Below are 19,659 nucleotides of genomic sequence, written 5' to 3' on the forward strand. Positions count from 1 at the left end.
TCAATTTGCAACGTCTGCATTTAAGACTACTTGACTAGAGGATATTTGGCAAAACCTTGAAGAGAACTCAGTTATTTTTATTTTTGCTTCATATTTTAGTGAAGCAAAATTCATATTTTATTACAGATTTGAAAACTACAGTATTCTAATGTTACTATCTCATAAATTAACATTCATTTGTAACTTTCCATGTTTTTATTATTTTTCAGAACTTAAATAAACAGTCCTTTGACCTTGCAAAAGTGCTATTGAAAAGAACAGTCCAGACTATTGAGGCATGCATTGCCAATGTATGTATTTCTTTCTATGTTTATTCTGTATTTTCTAATTCTTAATCTATTGTACTAATTTATTAGAACCTCTTACATAAAAGTTTATTTGGCTTATAAATATAAAAGAACTTATGTCCAAATGTGATCAAGGTTAGAGAAATGCAACATAAGTTTCATGACATTGTTTTTAAAGGGTGGATATTACCATAAGAAAAGTTGTCTGCAACTCCCATCCCCTTATCTGCATTTGTATTTATGTTTATTTCATTGTCTCCCAGATAATGCTGATCTCTTTCATTTTTTCTCTACATCTTTATCCTTGGGTCTCTGTGTCTCTCTTTGTATATTTTTTTCTTTGTTTCGTTTGGGTCATTCTTCTGAAGTCCTGTAATGTTTCTTCCTTTATTTTTTTTACGATTTCAGAGATTTATTTAGAAAATAGTTTGGTTGTTTTGGCTGTCGTTTTTGGCAAACATTTAAATACTTTCAGTAATGAAAGATTGTGATAGTTGCTATATAGTAATAGTTAAAAAAAGCTTTACTGAGGAATTTGTTCTGGGTTTTTTTGTTTTTCCTAAAAGAATCAATAATTTGGAAAAAAAGTTTGCAATCTCACTATCTTATAGCAACTAATTCCATTGTTCATTTGCTCATATTTATAACTATTTTCCCACATACTTTATGAAAAAAAAAAAAAATTTTTTTTTGAGACAGAGTCTCACTCTGTCCCTGAGGCTGGAGTGCAGTGGTGCAATCTCGGCTCATTGCAAGCTCCGCCTCCTGGGTTCATGCCATTCTCCTGCCTCAGCCTCCCGAGTAGCTGAGACTACAGGCACCCACCACCACACTCGGCTAATTTTTTGTATTTTTAGTAGAGACGGGGTTTCACCGTGTTAGCCAGGGTGGTCTTGATCTCCTGACCTCGTAATCTGCCCGCCTCAGCCTCCCAAAGTGCTGGGATTACAGGCGTGAGCCACTGCACCCGGCTATTTTATGTAAAATTTTGATTGTCATATTTGTATTGACATATTTTGACATTCTTTTTAAATATATAAGAATGACTAGGCCGGGCGCGGTGGCTCACGCTTGTAATCCCAGCACTTTGGGAGGCCGAGGCGGGCGGATCATGAGGTCAGGAGATCGAGACCACGCTGAAACCCCGTCTCTACTAAAAATACAAAAAAAAATTAGCCGGGCGAGGTGGCACGCGCCTGTAGTCCCAGCTACTCGGGAGGCTGAGGCAGGAGAATGGCGTGAACCTGGGAGGTGGAGCTTGCAGTGAGCCGAGATTGCGCCACTGCACTCCAGCCTGGGCGGCAGAGCGAAACTCTGTCTCAAAAAAAAAAAAAAAAAAAAAGAATGACTATAAATGTTTCTTGATACATATTTCCTTATTGTCATAGATCTAGGTCTTTTCAGCGTTTCTTTCCTTTCCTAATCATCTTTGTGAATCTAACATTTATATATTGTTGAATTATTTTCCATGGATAAAAATCCAAATGAGGCTTTTAATTTAAATGTTATCCTATTAGTATTACTTGGATTACTAAATTAATATTTAAACAGATTAAAGAATAATAGTACTAAAGAAGTATTTGTCTTCAGCCTTGAATACATTTCTCAATTCTCAGAAATAACCATCCCCATTAGGTTTTCTTCTATCCTTTCAGAAGTAGTATTCTGTGCTTTTTTGTGGTGCATATGCATATATTTTGATAAAACTGTCTTCATTATTTTCAGTGTCTGCATAGTAAATATGAATTTTTTGATATTACTGTTATCCGGTGGGAATGGTTGGAGATGGAGTCTCGCCCTGTTGCCCAGGCTGGAGTGCAGTGGTGCGATTTCAGTTCCCTGCAACCTCCGCCTCCCAGGCTTAAGCAATTCTCCTGCTCCAGCCTTCTGAGTGCCACCACACCCTGGCAATTTTTATATTTTTAGTAGAGTTGGAGTTTCACCATGTTGGCCAGGCTGGTCTTGAACTCCTGACCTCAGGTAATCCGCCTGCCTCGGACTCCCAAAGTACGCGATTACAGGCGTGAGCCACCATGCCTTGCCAATAATGAATATTTTCTAACTTAATTCATGCTGCTTTTCAAATTATGATACTACCAGAAATGTATGCTTGTATCAGTTGCATACAATTGCCCCGAGGCAATTTAAAAATTTAATTCTTCTGCATGTTTGGCAGTGGTGGTGTGCAGTGCTGGTATCTTTTAATTTGTGCTCTTGGCCTTGTATACTCTTTATTTCTGTCTAGCATTTAAAAAAAAATCAGCTTTTGTATTACCAACTTTTTATTCTTTTGTCATATTTTACTTTCTCTGAGTATTAAAAGAACCAACCCAACAACAACAAAAAATCCTTCACCTTCAAATACTCTTTGTTACTAAACTCATGGAAAAATTCTTCTGATTTTTTTTTTTTTTTTTTTTTTTTTTTTTGAGACAGGGTCTTGTTCTGTCCACCATGCAGGAGGAGTGCAATGGTGTGATCACAACTCGCTGCAACCTCGACTTCCTGGGGCTTAAATGGTCCCCCTGCCATGGCCTCCTCAGTAGCTGGGGCTGTAGGCATGCACTACCACATCCAGATAATTTTTTTATTTTTTACAGAAACAAGGGTCTCGCTGTGTTGCCCAAGCTGGTCTCCAACTCCTGGGCTCAAGATTGTCATGCCTTGGCTTCCCAAATTGCTGGGATTACAGGCATGTGCCGCTGTGCCTTTGATTTTTTTAAAAATCAAAGGTTGAGGCCAGACACAATGGCTCACGCCTGTAATCCCAGTACTTTGGGAGGCCGAGGCCTATAGATCACCTGAGGTACGGAGTTCGAGACCAGCCTGGCCAACATGGTGAAACCTTGTCTCTGCTAAAAATACAAAAATTAGCTGGGCATGGTGGTGGGTTCCTATAATGCCAGCTACTCAGGAGGCTGAGGCAGGAGAATTGCTTGAATCTCGGAGGTGGAAGTTGCAGTAAGCCGAGATCACGCCACCATACTCTAGCCTGGGCGACAGAGCCAGACTCCATCTCATAAAAAGAAAAAAAAAAAATCAAAGATTGAGACTTTGTAATTTTTCTCTGGTACAAGGAATTTTTTCTAAAATCCTTTGTAATGAACAACACAGACTGTCTAAATTGTTTTAATGAAAACAAAGATTCCTAGAAATGTCCTTATTTGAAATACACCCAACAAAACAATTTTTTTTTTTGCTTTTCTCCTTGTAACATTCATGATTTGATATTATTAGGAAATTATTTTTTCTGCTGTTTAGATGACTGTCTTATTATATATTAGTAATCACACATCTGTTTGTATCATCTCCTTCAGTTGTATATGTAATGCCTAATTAAATTATTTATAAAAAATGTTTATTAAAAAGGTATCCATGTTTTTAAATGAACTGGATGTTTTATTTTTGTTTTTAATATCTCTTACAGTTTTTCAATCAAGTCCTGGTGCTGGGAAGATCATCAGTAAGTGATTTGTCAGAACATGTATTTGATCTGATTCAGGAACTTTTTGCTATAGATCCTCATTTATTATTATCTGTCATGCCACAGCTTGAATTCAAACTAAAGGTAAGATTAACCAATTTTCTTTTTTTTTTTTTTTATTTTTCTTTCTTATTTCTAGAGCAGGCACAATGTAAAATTGACCAATTTTCATGCCCTTTAAACTTTCCAGGAAAAATGTATACTGCATAATTTTTCTGTAACTGTAGAAGAATAAAGTGTGACTTCAATTTATCTTTTTTTCTTTTTTTGAGATGGAGTTTCGCTGTTATTGCTCAGGCTGGTGTGCAATGGTGCAGTCTCGGCTCACTGCAACCTTCGCCTCCCGGGTTCAAGCGATTCTTCTGCCTCAGCCTCCCGAGTAGCTGGGACTACAGGTGCAAACCACCATGCCCATATAATTTTTCTGTTTTTAGTAGAGATGGGGATTCTCCATGTTGGCCAGGCTGGTCTCAATCTCTTGACCTTGTGATCTGCCCACCTCGGCTGCCCAAAGTCCTGGGATTACAGGCGTGAGCCACCATGCCTGGCCACAAAATTATAATACTTCTAATTGTTAAATATCTACTGATAATCACAGTGACACAAGCAATAGATAGGAAAAATGGTATTATCTTAGAAATTTATAATACATGTTGGTATTAAATGGTATCCTTTATTAGATTGATATGTTTTAGAACATCAAAATATTTTAAATGGAATCCTCATATGGTATTGCTTACAATTTTATGACCTTTTCATGGCACAGATTAAGGACAGAAATTTGACTGTCCTAAAAATGGTGTATCTGTTTTTTATAGACAACTGAGCAAGTAATTCGTAATTCTTGCCCCTCTGCTATTTGTAAAAGTTTAATACTGCCTTGAACTCTTGGGCTCAAGTGATCCTCTTGTCTCAGTCTCTTTTTTTTTTGTTTTTTGAGACGGAGTCTCGCTCTGTCGCCCAGGCTGGAGTGCCCGGCCTTTCTTGTCTCAGTCTCTTGAGGAGCTGGGACTACAGGTGTACCTCACCATGCCTGGTAATTTTTTGTTTGTTTGTTTGAGACGGGTTCTCACTGTGTTGCCCAGGCTGGTCTCAAATTTCTGGCCTCATGCAGTTCTCCTGCCTTGGCCTCAAATTACTGAGATTACAGGCATGAGCCACTGAGCCTGGTCAAGAATATATTTTGACTTTTACAAATAGTAGACGGGCAAGTTTTCAGTTAGTTTTACTTCTGTAGTTTATAGATGTGAAACGTCACCTCTTTTGAAATAATCACTGATCTACTAAAAGTTACTTGCTATTAGAATAAAATTTCCATATATTTTTTCATATTTAAGGGATAGATTACTTTTTCTTTAAGAAATAAATCATATTGGCTAATAAATTGAACTTATTAGAAGGTTGTGCACTTTGCTTGAGAAAAATTTTGTCAAAGAAAATCAGGCTGGGCCAAGTGCGGTAGCTCATACCTGTAATCCCAGCACTTTGGGAGGTGGAGGCAGGCAGATCTCTTGAACCCAGGAGTTTGAGACCAGCTTGGGCAACATGGTGACACCCCATCTCTACAAAAAATACAGAAATTAGCCAAGCGTATTGCCACACACCCGTAGTCCCAGCTACTCAGGAGGCTGAGGTGGGAGAATGGCTTGAGCCTGGAAGGCTGAGGTTACAGTGAACCGAGGTTGCTCCACTGTACTCCACCCTGGGTGATAGAGCCAGACCCAGACCTCGTCTCACCAAAAAAAAAAAAAAAAAAAAAAAAAAAAATCAGGCCGGATGTGGTACCTCATGTCCATGTAATCCCAGCATTTTGGGAGGCTGAGGTAGGAGGCTTGCCTGAGGCCAGGAGTTCAAGACCAACCTTGTCAACATGGTAGGATTCTGTCTCTATAGAAAAATAAAAAATTAGCCAGTGTGGTGTGGTGATGCACACTTGTATGTCCAGCTACCCAGGAGGCTAAGGTGGGAGGATCACTTGAGCCCAGGAGTTCAAGGCTGCAGTGAGCCATGATCCTGCCACTGCACTCCAGCCTGGGCAACAGAGCAAGACTCTACCTCTTTTTAAAAAAAAAATCATTTTTGTCATTTATAATTAAAATAGTTAATACTTGATGTAATTTTCATTTTTACATTGGTTAAGTGTGCCTGTTTTACCCACAAAACCCCTGTTCTTGAGCGTTAAAACATTCATAAGGAAAAGATTTTATCCTGTGGTCTTTATTTTTCTATTTTTACTTCTCTTTTCCAAAAGTATTTTGTTTATTGGGTATCTGGTATTGCTTTAGCCACATACTGTATTTGAACGCCTAAAAAAAATTAGCAGTTGCTTTTAGGTATTGTGTTTATTTTTCTAGTGAATATGATTTTTGAAATGTTTCACACACCATATGGTTTCAGAATAACTTATTTTACATTAAAGCATGGCATCACTGCTGAAACTGGAACAGAATTTTTATCGCACATACTGTTTCGGGATAAGAAAATGAGATAATCTTACTAGAAAACAATGAAGTTTTCCTTTTTTATAGTATTTAAGCTGACTTCAGATCGTCTTTTGATTCTTGCGTTGCTATTAAAATGAGTTTCTATGAATCATGAAATTCTATAGTGTCGTATTCTCCAGTCATAGGGGATCCTTCATTAAAACTTTGTGTATCGGCCAGGCATGGTGGTTCATGCCCATAATCCCAGCACTTTGGGAGGCCGAGGCGGGTGGGTCACGAGGTCAGGAGTTCGATACCAGCCTGGCCAAGATGGTGAAACCCCATCTCTACTAAAAATGTGCGGCGGTGGGCGCCTGTAATCCCAGCTACTTGAGAGGCTGAGGCAGAAGAATCTCTTGAACCTGGGAGGCAGAGGTTGCAGTGAGCTGAGATGTGCCACTGCACTCTAGCTTGGGAGACAGAGCAAGACTCCTCAAAAAAAAGAAAAAAAAAAAAAAAAAAACAACTTTGTATATCAAAACTTTAATTGATGTGTGTTTATGTTGGAACATAAATTGCAGATTTCCTATAAAGTAAGCTTATTAGGGTGGTAACTGTAACTTTGTCCTTCATAGACGTTTTTATAGTGTTCTTAATGTTAGAAGTGAATTGTATGTCTCATATTTGTACAGTGTCCATAACCAATGTATAGAATGCAATTAATCAGTGAAGTAGACATAAATTAGCAGTTGGGAGGGTGTGAAATAAGAGCAAAAACCCAGATGATCTAACATGAAATCAAATCAATTTCTGCATAGTAAATGAGGACATATGATATTTTAAACTTCTTACAGTTATAAGCAGAAATATGAAATTGTATCTTCTTGAGAATGTTTCAAGATATTTTGTGTAATCTGGTGAATAAAGCTTAGGCTTCACTTTCTGTTTTCCCTTCTTAGAGCAATGATGGAGAAGAGCGATTAGCTGTTGTTCGACTTCTAGCTAAATTGTTTGGCTCCAAAGATTCTGATTTGGCAACACAGAATCGTCCTCTTTGGCAATGTTTTCTTGGACGGTAAGAGAACATATAATTCTGATGTTTATATTTTGGAAAATAGGGTGCCGTCCACTTGATTAAAACTGTACATATCAAAACTTTCATTAATAGATGTTGGTTTCATTGTCATCTATGTTGCCATCCTTCTTATGGAATAAATTGTAGGAAAAATTTTTTATGAAGAAAGCTTAGTATTTTATCTGTGTAACACTTTTTAACTTCTTTGTGTTAAAATAATGTCATGGCCAGGCATGGTGGCTCATGCCCATAATCCCAGCACTTTGGGAGGCTGAGGTGGGCGTATCACTTGAGAACAGGATTTGAGGAGACCAGCCTGACCAACATGGTGTCTCTACTAAAAACACAAAAATTAACCAGGGGTGGTGACCGGCACCTGTAACCGCAACTACTCAAGAGGCTAAGGCGGGAGAATCCTTGAACCCGGGAGGCGGAGGTTGCAGTGAGTTGAGATCGAGCCACTGCATTCCAGCCTGAGTGACAGAGTGAGACTCTGTCTCAAAAAAAAAAGAAAGAAAGTCATTAGAATAAATAGACAGCATTGCAGTATATTCTAAGTCTTAAGATTTTTAAATCATGAAACTGAATACATACTGATCCAAATTTAAGAACCTGTGCCATTTGTCAGCCTACCAACTTTTTCATTTACTAGTGCATGTCTTTTGGGTCTGTAACTTATCTGAACACATTGTATGGTGTGTTTTAACTAATTTGGTATAATTGTATGATTTTTAAGTGGAAAATATGATTGCCCTTAACTCAGATAGTTTTTAATGTTTCTTCTCAAGAGCTTAGAATGACTAAATTCTATTTGGCTTGATAGTAGTGTTGGCAAATTTATGAAATTCATGAAATTTCTCCTTGCATTCCATTTACCTGTTTTGCTTTAAAAGCCGATTGGAAAGTAGATATTTACTATTAATACTCTGTAGATTTTTGAGATTCTCCGTTATTTAGTTCAACTGATTCAGTAGTTGGTGCCAGAATTTTTCTTGATGTAAATTCACCATAATAGTTCTCTTTTTTTTTTTTTTTTTTTTTTTTTTTGAGACAGAGTCTCGCTGTCGCCCAGGCTGGAGTGCAGTGGCACAATCTCGGCTTACTGCAGCCTCCGCCCCCCGGCGTTCACGCCATTCTCCTGCCCCAGCCTCCCGCGTAGCTGGGACTACAGGCGCCCGCCATTTCTCCTGGCTAATTTTTTGTGTTTTTAGTAGAGACGGGGTTTCACTGTGTTAGCCAGGATGGTCTCGATCTCCTGACCTCGTGATCTGCCCGCCTCGGCCTCCCAAAGTGCTGGGATTACAGGCGTGAGCCACCGCACCCAGCCAATAGTTCTCATACTAATCCTGGGTTCTGAGAAATCTCTGACAAGGCCATACTGCTATTTTAGCAGTTACTTGCCCAGAACATGCCATTTTGAAGGTCTTATAGGAATAAATGCTAAATATTTGTATAACTAAATGTGATGAGAATTTTGAATGGTGGGAATGAAGCAACTGCACTTTCAAAGTTATGGGGGAGGAATTCCCTATCCCAGGATGGACATCAAATATTTTTTGTAAATCATTTAAGCAAAAAAGGAAGGCTTCATTTTTCACTTGGGTTACTTATAAAAATGAAATCACCCGATATAAGTTTCTGACACATTATTTTACACTCACTGCTAACTGTAGTGGTGTCTCTGATTCATAGAAACAAGTCATAGTCTGCAGTATTATTTTCCATAATTATAGCGTTGTGTTTTTATACTTTGTAATTACTTGATCATTAATAATGTATAATTTTTCTCTGCCAGCCAGAGAATTATAAATCCTAAATGCAAGATTTTATTAACATATGAAAATTATATCTAGGTAAGAAAGAGGCTATAGACATTAAGACGTTTATTATTAAACAACTTTTGTTTACTTGGTTATTTTATGAGATCATTTCAAAAATAAAAATATTTCCAGCTATTTCTGATCACATTATTTATCATTAATCAGTATATTTTAAAAGTTGCCTAATAATCTGTTTTAAATTTGAGGGTTCCTTACCTTATCCTTAACATGTGAATTTTTTTTTTTTTTTTTTTTTTTTGAGACGGAGTCTTGCTCTGTCACCCAGGCTGGAGTGCAGTGGCGTGATCTTGGCTCACTGCAAGCTCTGCCTCCCGGTTTCACGCCATTCTCCTGCCTCCCGGTTTCACGCCATTCTCCTGCCTCCCGGTTTCACGCCATTCTCCTGCCTCAGCCTCCCGAACAGCTGGGACTACAGGCGCCCGCCACTGCACCTGGCTAATTTTTTGTATTTTTAGTAGAGACGGGGTTTCACCGTGTTAGCCAGGATGGGCTTCATCTCCTGACCTCGTGATCCGCCCACCTTGGCTTCCCAAAGTGCTGAGATTGCAGGTGTGAGCCACCACGCCCGGCCAACATGTGCATTTTTGAGTCTACATATTGTGTTGTATGTTAATTGAATTCTTACGTATACTAGACCTTTAAAAGAGCATTGTAATACAAGTTGGTGCTGGCCAAAAGAAACTTACATGGTGAGACAGTGCAACACACTTTTTTTTTTTTTTTTTTTTTGAGACAGAGTCTCACTGCGTCGCCCAGGCTGGAGTGCAGTGACGTGATCTCTGCTCACTGCAACCTCTGCCTCCCGGGTTCAAGCAATTCTCCTGCCTCGGCCTCCTGAGTAGCTGGTATTACAGGCACCATGCCTGATCTAGTAACACATTTTCTGCACTCATCTTTGAACTTACAGATCTGCCCCTTATATATGGTTTGCTCTCTACCTCAAGTTCCCCAGTGTTTGTCTCATATAAACCTTTTGTCTTGTTTTGTTTTGTGACAGGGTCTGTTACCCAGGTTGGAGTGCAGTGGCACAATTATGGCTCACTGCAGCCTCGACCTCCTGGGCTCAAGCAGTCCTTCCATCTCACCCTCCCAAGTGGCTGGGACTACAGGCGAATGTCTCCATGCCCGGCTAATTTTTGTGTTTTTTTGTAGAGACACGGCTTTGCTGTGTTTTCAAGGCTGATCTTGAACTCCTGAGTGCTTCCTGAGTAGCAGCTGGGACTACAAGGGCATGCTACCATGTCTGCCTAATTTTTGTATATTTTGTAGAGACAGAGTTTTGCCATGTATGCCAGGCTGGTCTTAAACTTCTGGCCTCAAGCAATCCACCTGTCTCCGCGTCCCGAAGTGCTATGATTACAGGTGTCAGCCACCGTGCCTGGAATCTCCTATAAACTTATTCTTCAAACTGATTTTGTGTTTTGAATGTTTTTTACTTTGTAGCATAATATTAAGCTCTCAGATTTTAACTCCATAAAGTGTATAGTTTGGGTTGAGGGATGTGATTGTTTATACTGTTTTTTGTTAGTTTTAGCATGGTAAAGAAATTCTGTTTATGAAAATGTTTTTGTGAAATTGTGTCCTTTCACCTTATAGTGTACTTTATATTCTTTCTTCAGAATACCTTAGCTCGTAACAAATTTTCTAATCGGTAACTATTGTTGTGTATAAGTATTTTCATGTTAGATATACCTGATTTGAGAGTAATTATTTTGTCTTACAATTAATGTTTAGCAATCTTTTTCTATGTAGATTTAATGACATTCATGTTCCTGTGAGATTAGAAAGTGTGAAATTTGCCAGTCATTGTTTAATGAATCACCCAGATTTAGCGAAGGATCTCACAGGTAAGCTAGCTGGTTTATTACAGATATTAGCATAATCATACAACTATATTGTAGATATGACTTGTGACCTAACTTCACTTTCCAAGTAGGTTTTAACTCTGGTATGGTCTCAGGTTTTCATTTGTTGTGCACTAAGAAATGATTTCATGTTCATGTAATAAAATTACATTTAAAATCTCTTTGTTTGTTTATTTTAAGAGAAAGGCTTTCACTCCTGGGCTCAAGTGACCTCTCACTTTGACATCCCGAGTATTACAGGCGGGTGCTACAATGTCCAGCTTAAAATCTTCATATTTTAATCCTTTGAAATTTTTTGAAAATCATAATTTAAGGAAGTAGTGTATTTCTTAAGACATTGGATTTGGGTAGAAATCATTGTGTCTATTTAATTAAATATAGTGGCATTTAATAATAAGTGGGAGCATGATTATCTTCTGCACTAGACTAGAATTTTTCATTCTTTTGAATCTAGAGCATTTAAATCTACCTGTTTGGTAGCAGCACATAAGTGGTTTTTATCAACAGGCTGTTATTTACCAAAAAGAACAGGGGAAACAACATTTTTTTTGTTTAGATATAGTTTGTATTATAAATTATTTAAGAATTTTTAAAGAGAGTATGAAATACTCTGATTTTATATTGTGTAATTTGCAGGTATATACCTATCAGCTAAATTGCCATGAGCATTTTCACTGTTTTTCTTTTAAGCCTTTTAATTTGTAACTGAAATTCAAGCTGACATAGATCAGATACTGCATTGTGAGTTGACTTTTCCAGGATAACTGATGAAAATACATTATTAAAATGTAACTATGGGCATGGTGGCTCACGCGTGTAATCCCCTGCACATTGGGAGGCCAAGGCAGTGCATCACTTGAGGCCAGGAGGTCAAGACTAGCCTGGCCAACATGGTGAAACCCCATCTCTACTAAAAATACAAAAATTAGCCAGGCATGGTGGCAGATGCCTGTAATCTAAGCTACTCGGAGGCTGAGGTATGAAAATTGCTTGAACCTGGGCGGCGGAGGTTGCAGTGCACCCAAATCGCTCTGTTACACTCCAGCCTGGGTGACAGAGTGAGACTCTGTTTCAACAACAAAAAATAAAAATAAAAAAGATGTAACTGTGAGGTCTTTTATTTTATTTTATTTTATTTTTGATACAGGGCCTCACACTGTTACCCAGGCTGGAGTGCAGTGGCTTGGTATTGGCTCACTGCAGCCTTGACCTCTGGGCTCAAGTTATCCTCCCTCCTTAGCCCCCCAAGTAGCTGGCACTGCAGGGGCGGGCCACTACACTTCTGGCCAATGAGTTTTTTTATTTGATAATTTTTGTAGAGATGGGGTTTTGCCATGTTGCCTAAGCTGGTATGAACTCTTGAGCTTGTGCGACCTGCCTGCCCCAGCCTGCCAAAGTGCTGGTATTACAGTTGTGGGCCACCACACCTGGCCAACTTTGGAGTTTTAAGTGCAGTTTTGTGATTACAGTAGAGTACTGCTGCTGTAAAAATAACATGATTTAATTTCATGCCATATTTTACAAACATTGCTTTAGCATGGACAAAAACTTAATGTATTTCTGTTCTTTTCTTGCCATTCTAAATCATGACAAATTACATAGCTAACATTTAGCCTGAGTTTTTTTCTCTTATTACAGAATATTTAAAGGTTAGATCACATGATCCAGAAGAAGCTATTCGTCATGATGTTATTGTTACTATAATAACAGCTGCCAAGAGGGACCTGGCCTTAGTAAATGATCAGCTGCTTGGCTTTGTAAGGGAAAGAACACTGGATAAACGGGTAAAATCTGAGGCATTTTATTCTTCTGTACTTTGCTGTTTAAATTGCTAAATACAATTGGGTATCATTTTCTGTTACATTTAACGTCTTTCTGTGTGAAAATCAAATTAATAACAATGATAAAGAGCTCCTAATTTGTATGTTTCCTGCATATCTTTTCGTTATCCTTATGAATAAATACATTGGATTCTATACCTTTTGAGATCTTAAGCATGGGTTTCTTTTCTATTATACCTTCATAAGAGAACCACTAAGTTAATCAAAATTTTACCTTTTTATTTACACGATGAGTTTCAAAAGAATAGTGATTGATCATCTGTTCTTATAGTTAACATTTTCACGTATGACTTTCTTGAATACTTATCTGGGTCTGCCATTCATTGAACTAAAGAATATCACTTCCTAAGGAAGTGACATTTACATATTGATGTGCCAAGCTAAGGACAATAATGATGGTTATATGTTTAGTTATTTTTCCTGTGATTTTCTCCATTTGATGCAGTTGAAAACATGGATTGCCGGGCGCGGTGGCTCACGCCTGTAATCCCAGCACTTTGGGAGGCCGAGGCGGGCGGATTACGAGGTCAGGAGATCGAGACCATCCTGGCTAACACGGTGAAACCCCGTCTCTACTAAAAATACAAAAAGTTAGCTGAGCGTGGTGGCAGGTACCTGTAGTCCCAGCTGTTCGGGAGGCTGAGGCAGGAGAATGGCGTGAACCTGGGAGGCGGAGCTTGCAGCGAGCCGAGATCGTGCCACTGCACTCCAGCCTGGGCAACAAAGCAAGACTCTGTCTCAAAAAAAAAAGAAAAAAGAAAGAAAGAAAAGAAAACATGGATTGATAAGGAAAGGTAGTGCTAATGAATAGGTTCAGGTGTAAACAAGAGATAGACGTGTAGGGCAGGCTGATTAGGCCTAACATTTCTGGCATGTTTCATGATTCCCTTGCAACATACTATTATTTTATTTGAGGTGTAGTTGAAAATTACTTTAGTCTGCAAATGATTATTATAATTTCAGGGTAGAAAAGTAATTGGTTTTGGTTTTAAAATATAGAAAGAGGTATTCTTTAAGTTTTTACTTTTAAAATTGTCATAGGAGCCAGATGTTTAAAAAAAGGCAGATACCTTTTAAGTTGTTCAACAGCGTTAGTAATTTTAACTTTGAAGATTTTTTTTCCTGGGCTTTAATTTAAATGAAATGACTCTCCCCCTAGTGGTTATTTGGCATTCCTCCCTTCCCCCTTTTAAAAAGTTTCACTACTATTACAGTTTTTTCATAGTTTCAGAAAGTTGAATAAATGAATCTTCCTAACTGAAACTGTACGGTGTGGTAACAGTAACACCTACTGGATATTTTCTGACCCAGATTTTGGTTTAATAAGTTAGATGACCTTTGTTATAGCCTCTAGAAATTTGGGAACAGGATTTCATCTTAAGATTTTATTGCTTGTTTTTTTTTTTTTTTTATTTTATGTAAGAAATGTCAAAAGGCTTTTGCTAACCTGTTACATAGGAACAAAGTTTTATTCCATCTAATAAGTGGCCTAAAAAATGGAAAATGATACAAAAAATTTATAAAGAAGTATTGACTTAAATACACCAAAGATAATATACTCCCACCCACCCCTCTTTCTTAGAGGTGGTGTGTTACTATGTTACCCAGGCTGAACTCGAACTCTTATATTCAAGTGATCGTCTTGCTTCATTCTCCTGAATAGCTGGTACTACAGGCTCTCACCACCACACTCAGCTGCTGCTGCTGCTTTTTTTTTTTTTAATACACAGATATCTTTTTTTACTTTTATTTTTCTTACATCTTATGATGATCCTCATTCTAAGTTTTTATGGTCTCCTTTCCTGTCTCTTCTCTCACAACCTTTCTTTCCTACCCTATTAAACCTTCTCAACCTCTAAAAGTCCCAAAGAATCTTCTGCTAACTAGCTAAATCGTTTGCCTTTTAGGTTTGCAATGTAAGGAAGTTCACTTATGGTGATCACTAAGGTTTTTTTTTTGTTTTTTTTTTGAGACAGGGTCTCACTTTGTTGCCCTGGCTTGAGTGCAGTGGTGTAATCTAAGCTCACTGCACCCTCCTCTTCCCAGGCTCAGGCGATCCTCCCACCTCAGTCTCCCAAGTAGCTGGGACTACAGGTGTGCGCCACTACACTTGGCTAATTTTTGTATTTTTTGTAGAGATGGGGTTTCACCATGTTGCCCAAGCTGGTCTCGAACTTCTGGGCTCAAGGGATCTGTGCCTGCTTCCACCTCCACCTCCCAAAGTGTTAAGATTACAGGCATGAGCCTGTTCTCTCTTTTGGGAACTCTTTAATTTGATGTTGTTGGACTGATAGTTTAATTTTCTTATCTTTTTTTTTACTTCATCTCCATTTTTAATTTCCAAAAGCACCTCTCGTTATCTAATTTTTCTTTGTTTTGTCTTTTCTTTTTTATTTTTTAAATCAGTTTCCTCAGATTGAATCATTAATTTTTCTAACTTCCTTTCTCCCTGCCTCCTTTCCTTTTTTCTTCCCTCCTTTCCTTTTCTTCTTCCTTGCTTTCTTCCCTCCTTTTCTCCCTGCCTCTCTCCCTATCTTCCTTCCCTTCTTCATCAGAGGAATTGAGTCTTATTTTATGGTGTAAAATCTTATCTCCCTAAGAATATTTGAAAGTGTCTTTTACTGCCTGTATTATCTCTGTTTCCGCTGAGTCCTGTTTTCCTCCTCTGGCCTGTTTGTTTTGGTCCCTCTCTTTACTGTTGAAAGCGTTCCTCAAAGGTCTGATGATCCTTGAATAGTTGGTCAGTTTTTTTTGTTGTTGTTGTTGAGACAGAGTCTCACTCCGTCGCCCAGGATGGAGTGTAGTGCCGCAATCTTGGCTCACTGCAACCTCCGCCTCCCGGGCTCAAGTGATTTCCCTGCCTCAGCCTCCCAAGTAACTGGAATTACTGGTGCGTGCCACCATGGCCGGCTAATTTTTGTGTTTTTAGTAGAGACCGGGTTTCACCATGTTGACAGGCTGGTCTCGAACTCCTGACCTCAGGTGATCTGCCTGCCTCGGCCTCCCAAAGTGCTAGGATTACAGGTGTGAGCCACCATGCCCGCCCTTGGTCAGATTTTTAACTGAATCACTGAACAGCTGATTGGAAGCTCTGTGTGAGTCTGCAGGTTTTGTCAGCTTGTGAGAGTATTTTTAGATTCACTGGGTAGTCAGCCAGCTCAACTCCTAGATTCACTACAATTTTAGATTTACTAGGATTTTAGATTCACTGGGTAGTCAGTTCCCCAAGTCCTGAGCTCAAGCAATCCACCTGCCTTGGCCTCCCACAGTGCTGGGATTACAGGCATGAGCCACCGTGCCTGGCCCAGAATTCTTGATAGTGAACTTTGTTCTTATCCGAAGTTAACATCTAAAGGGATGTAACTGGCAATTAAAACATTCCAGATAATAGGGGTTTTGTTTGCAAGGGGAATATAATCACTTCTAAAACTTGGTGAATTTTCTTTGAATAGAATCAAATGAAATCTCCCATAAGGTTATTACTAATTTTCAAGGGAAATAAAAAATCAGTAACCTGTAGTTCTAGCTACTCAGGATGCTAAGGCAGGAGGATCACTTTAGTCCAGGAATTTGAGACCAGCCTAGGCAACGTAACGAAACCCCATTTCTTCAAAAAGAAAAAAGTAGCAATATTTGCATTGGAAAATTTCTAAATAGGAACAGATTCAAAATTGTTTGTAGGCCGGGCGCGGTGGCTCACGCCTGTAATCCCAGCACTTTGGGGGGCCGAGGCGGGTGGATCATGAGGTCATGAGATCGAGACCATCCTGGCTAACAGGGTGAAACCCCGTCTCTACTAAAAATATAAAAAATTAGCCGGGCGTGCGGGCGCCTGTAGTCCCAGCTACTTGGGAGGCTGAGGCAGGAGAATGGCGTGAACCCGGGAGACGGAGCTTGCAGTGAGCCAATATCGTGCCACTGCACTCCAGCCTGGGCGACAGAGTAAGACTCCGTCTCAAAAAAAAAAAAAAAAGTTTGTAAAGCCTCTTTTGAAGAGAAATAGTGTGCCAGTTTATAAAGGCACACAGAAGACTGTACAACCTAATGAAGCCAAGGCAGTCTTTGGAGATTAGTACAGAGTTTTGTTATCTTGCTCATCTAATACATTTTGTGCTTTTTAGTGGCGAGTAAGAAAAGAAGCTATGATGGGTCTGGCTCAGCTTTATAAGAAATACTGTCTTCATGGTGAAGCAGGAAAGGAAGCTGCAGAGAAAGTCAGCTGGATAAAGGACAAACTTCTGCATATTTATTATCAGAACAGCATTGACGACAAGTGAGTTTAATATGTTGGTAGAATGGTTGAGTATAAAACTACTTTTTACTTAAAAAAAATCTATTTAATATTTTAGTAATTTCTTATTTTTATGTATTTACTTCATAAATAAAATTAAGTTTATTCAACTTGATTAGTCATTTATTTCTAAGTTTAGAGATAACTTTTTACATGTTTTTATATACTGTGTTTAAACAAGACTGTCCACAATTATAAGGTAGCCTTATAATATGAAATAGGCATGGACTTTGGAGTTAGAGACCAAATATTCACTCTGCCCTTTATTAGATGTGTATTCTCACACAGGTTCATTAACGTCTTGTGCACTTCAGTTTTATATAAAAAGGAAAAATAATAGTGCCTTTCCTACAGGATTATCATGTAGATTAAATAAAATAATGAATGTAAAGCATCCTAGCCCAATGTGTGGCAAGAGAGCGCTATTCAGTTAACTATTAGTTACTTTCCTTTTTACACCACTACCAATAGAGGAATGACTAAGTTGTTTTCATTTTATGAATATTACTTATAATTCTACATTGGATCATACAAATGATACTTGGTGTGTGCAGAATAGTTTCCATTGTTTTGTTTCATTAAACTAACTTCTTTGGCATCACTGGATATGTATTTCATTTGTTAATTAAGAGACCTTGTATATTCTTAATCCAGTGATATTAAATAATAGAAGCAAGAAGATACAAGCAAAAGGTACTAGCAAGAAGGATATTCCAATATTGGTAAGGAATTTAGATTATGGAGAGAACAATGATCAGATGTACACAGGAAAAACTACATTTTCGGAAGTAATATGAAGGAGGATCCCCCTGTTTTTAACTAAGTGACAAAATGAGAAATGGGCTGAACTGTAATCAGAGGAAATTAATGAGTTTCTTGATAATTAGCTCTACCGCAGATCATAGCTTTATATGTTGCGTTAATGAATTTGCTCTTGTTCTAGACTGCTGAAGAAGAATAGGTGGAACAGCCTAGCACCTTGTGTTTAGGAATAACATTTAAACCTTCTAGAACGAATGTTTCATACTGATAAATTATAAAGCCACAGACAGTAACCGTGTCTCTAAAGCTAAACTGTACTGAAAGTTTTCCAAGGAAGGAAGTCATTATAAACTGATATCTTCCATTGTATGTGCACACATAGCTATTATCTTGATATGGTACCCTGGCACAAGATGGTTAAAACTTAAAATGTTGGCTGGGTGCGGTGCCTCATGCCCATAATCCCAGCACTTTGGGACACTGAGGCGAGTGGATTGCCTGAGCTTAGGAGTTCCAGATCAGCCTTGGCAACATAGGGACACCTTGTCTCTACAAAAAATATAAAAATTAGCCGGGCATGGTATCACGCGCCTGTAGTCCTAGCTGCTGGAGAGGCTGAGGTGGGAGAATCGCTTGAACCTGCGAGGCAGAGGTTGCAGTGAGCCGAGGTCGCACCACCGTACTCCAGCCTGGGTAACAGAGCAAGACCCTCTCTCCAAAAAAAAAAAAAAAATTGCTTCTTAACAATAGAATAATTGTGTCACTTAGGTTTTTTTTGTTGTTGTTGTTATTTCCTAGACTGTTGGTAGAGAAAATCTTTGCTCAGTATCTTGTCCCCCACAACCTGGAAACAGAAGAGAGAATGAAATGCTTATATTACTTATATGCTAGTTTGGATCCAAATGCTGTAAAGTAAGTTACTTTTCAAATAACTGCTGTATTTCCTAAGGATTTCATAAAATTACTTCATCTTATCTAATTAGTTGTTATTGATTGGATTGTTGCTGCTTCTATAGTTGAATCAAGAACCTCAGGTAAATATTTATAGACAAAATATTATGATTTATGTTCAGGTTATTCTTATATGTGTAGGCGTGTTTGGCAGCCAGGTCAGTAGTAGGATGGTTTCAAGTGTTCAAATAAATGACCACATCAAAATACCTGTGGCTAGTGTCTAAAACTACTGGTGCTTTATCCTTCCAGACTAAATATTAAGCCTAATAACTGAATACTGATTCTTTGTTGGGTGAACATATTCAGATCTTCTCTGTGTGGGATGGTCCAACTGGATTATTTTCAGACTGAAAGGGATCACTATTGATATTTTTACTCAGATAACCAGCATAATCAAACTGTCCCAGGCCAACCAGGATGTGTGGTCATTTCACTTTAATAGATCTTTTTTAAAGTAAATGTTACAATATATACATATATTATGTTGTACATCATAGTATATGTAATGTTTGTCAAAAATACACAAAGTAAATGAGTGATGTCATTAAGAATTCTGATCTGAAGATGGAAGGATCTTTTCAGCCTAGAAGCTTACCATCCTGGGCAACATAGTGAGACTCTGTCTTAAAAAAGAGAGAGAATTTTGAGTTAGGAATTTGACAGTTTGCCATTGTGGCTTCTTCAAGTGTTCCTGCATTATTAGATTAAGACTGCATTTTTAGGCTGGACGTGGTGGCTAACCCCTGTAATCCCAGCACTTTGGGAGGCCGGGGCAGGCAGATAATTTGAGGTTAGGAGTTCAAGACCAGCCTGGCCAACGTGGTGAAACCCCATCT

General features: G+C 38.5%; 1 protein-coding gene across 1 annotated transcript in view; it reads left to right on the plus strand.

Moving 5' to 3' along the window:
- PDS5A (PDS5 cohesin associated factor A) overlaps nt 1–19,659 on the plus strand; it is a 164,854-nt gene that overhangs the window by 60,382 nt on the left and 84,813 nt on the right. Inside the window, exons 7-13 of the mRNA XM_003258602.4 lie at nt 210–290; nt 3,715–3,855; nt 7,154–7,269; nt 10,863–10,957; nt 12,614–12,759; nt 16,938–17,089; nt 18,668–18,781. Coding sequence (XP_003258650.3) covers nt 210–290; nt 3,715–3,855; nt 7,154–7,269; nt 10,863–10,957; nt 12,614–12,759; nt 16,938–17,089; nt 18,668–18,781 — 845 coding nt within the window. The remainder of the gene's footprint in view (nt 1–209; nt 291–3,714; nt 3,856–7,153; nt 7,270–10,862; nt 10,958–12,613; nt 12,760–16,937; nt 17,090–18,667; nt 18,782–19,659) is intronic.

Source organism: Nomascus leucogenys, chromosome 20 (genome assembly GCF_006542625.1).
Source record: "Nomascus leucogenys isolate Asia chromosome 20, Asia_NLE_v1, whole genome shotgun sequence".
NCBI classification, from domain to species: Eukaryota; Metazoa; Chordata; class Mammalia; order Primates; family Hylobatidae; genus Nomascus; species Nomascus leucogenys.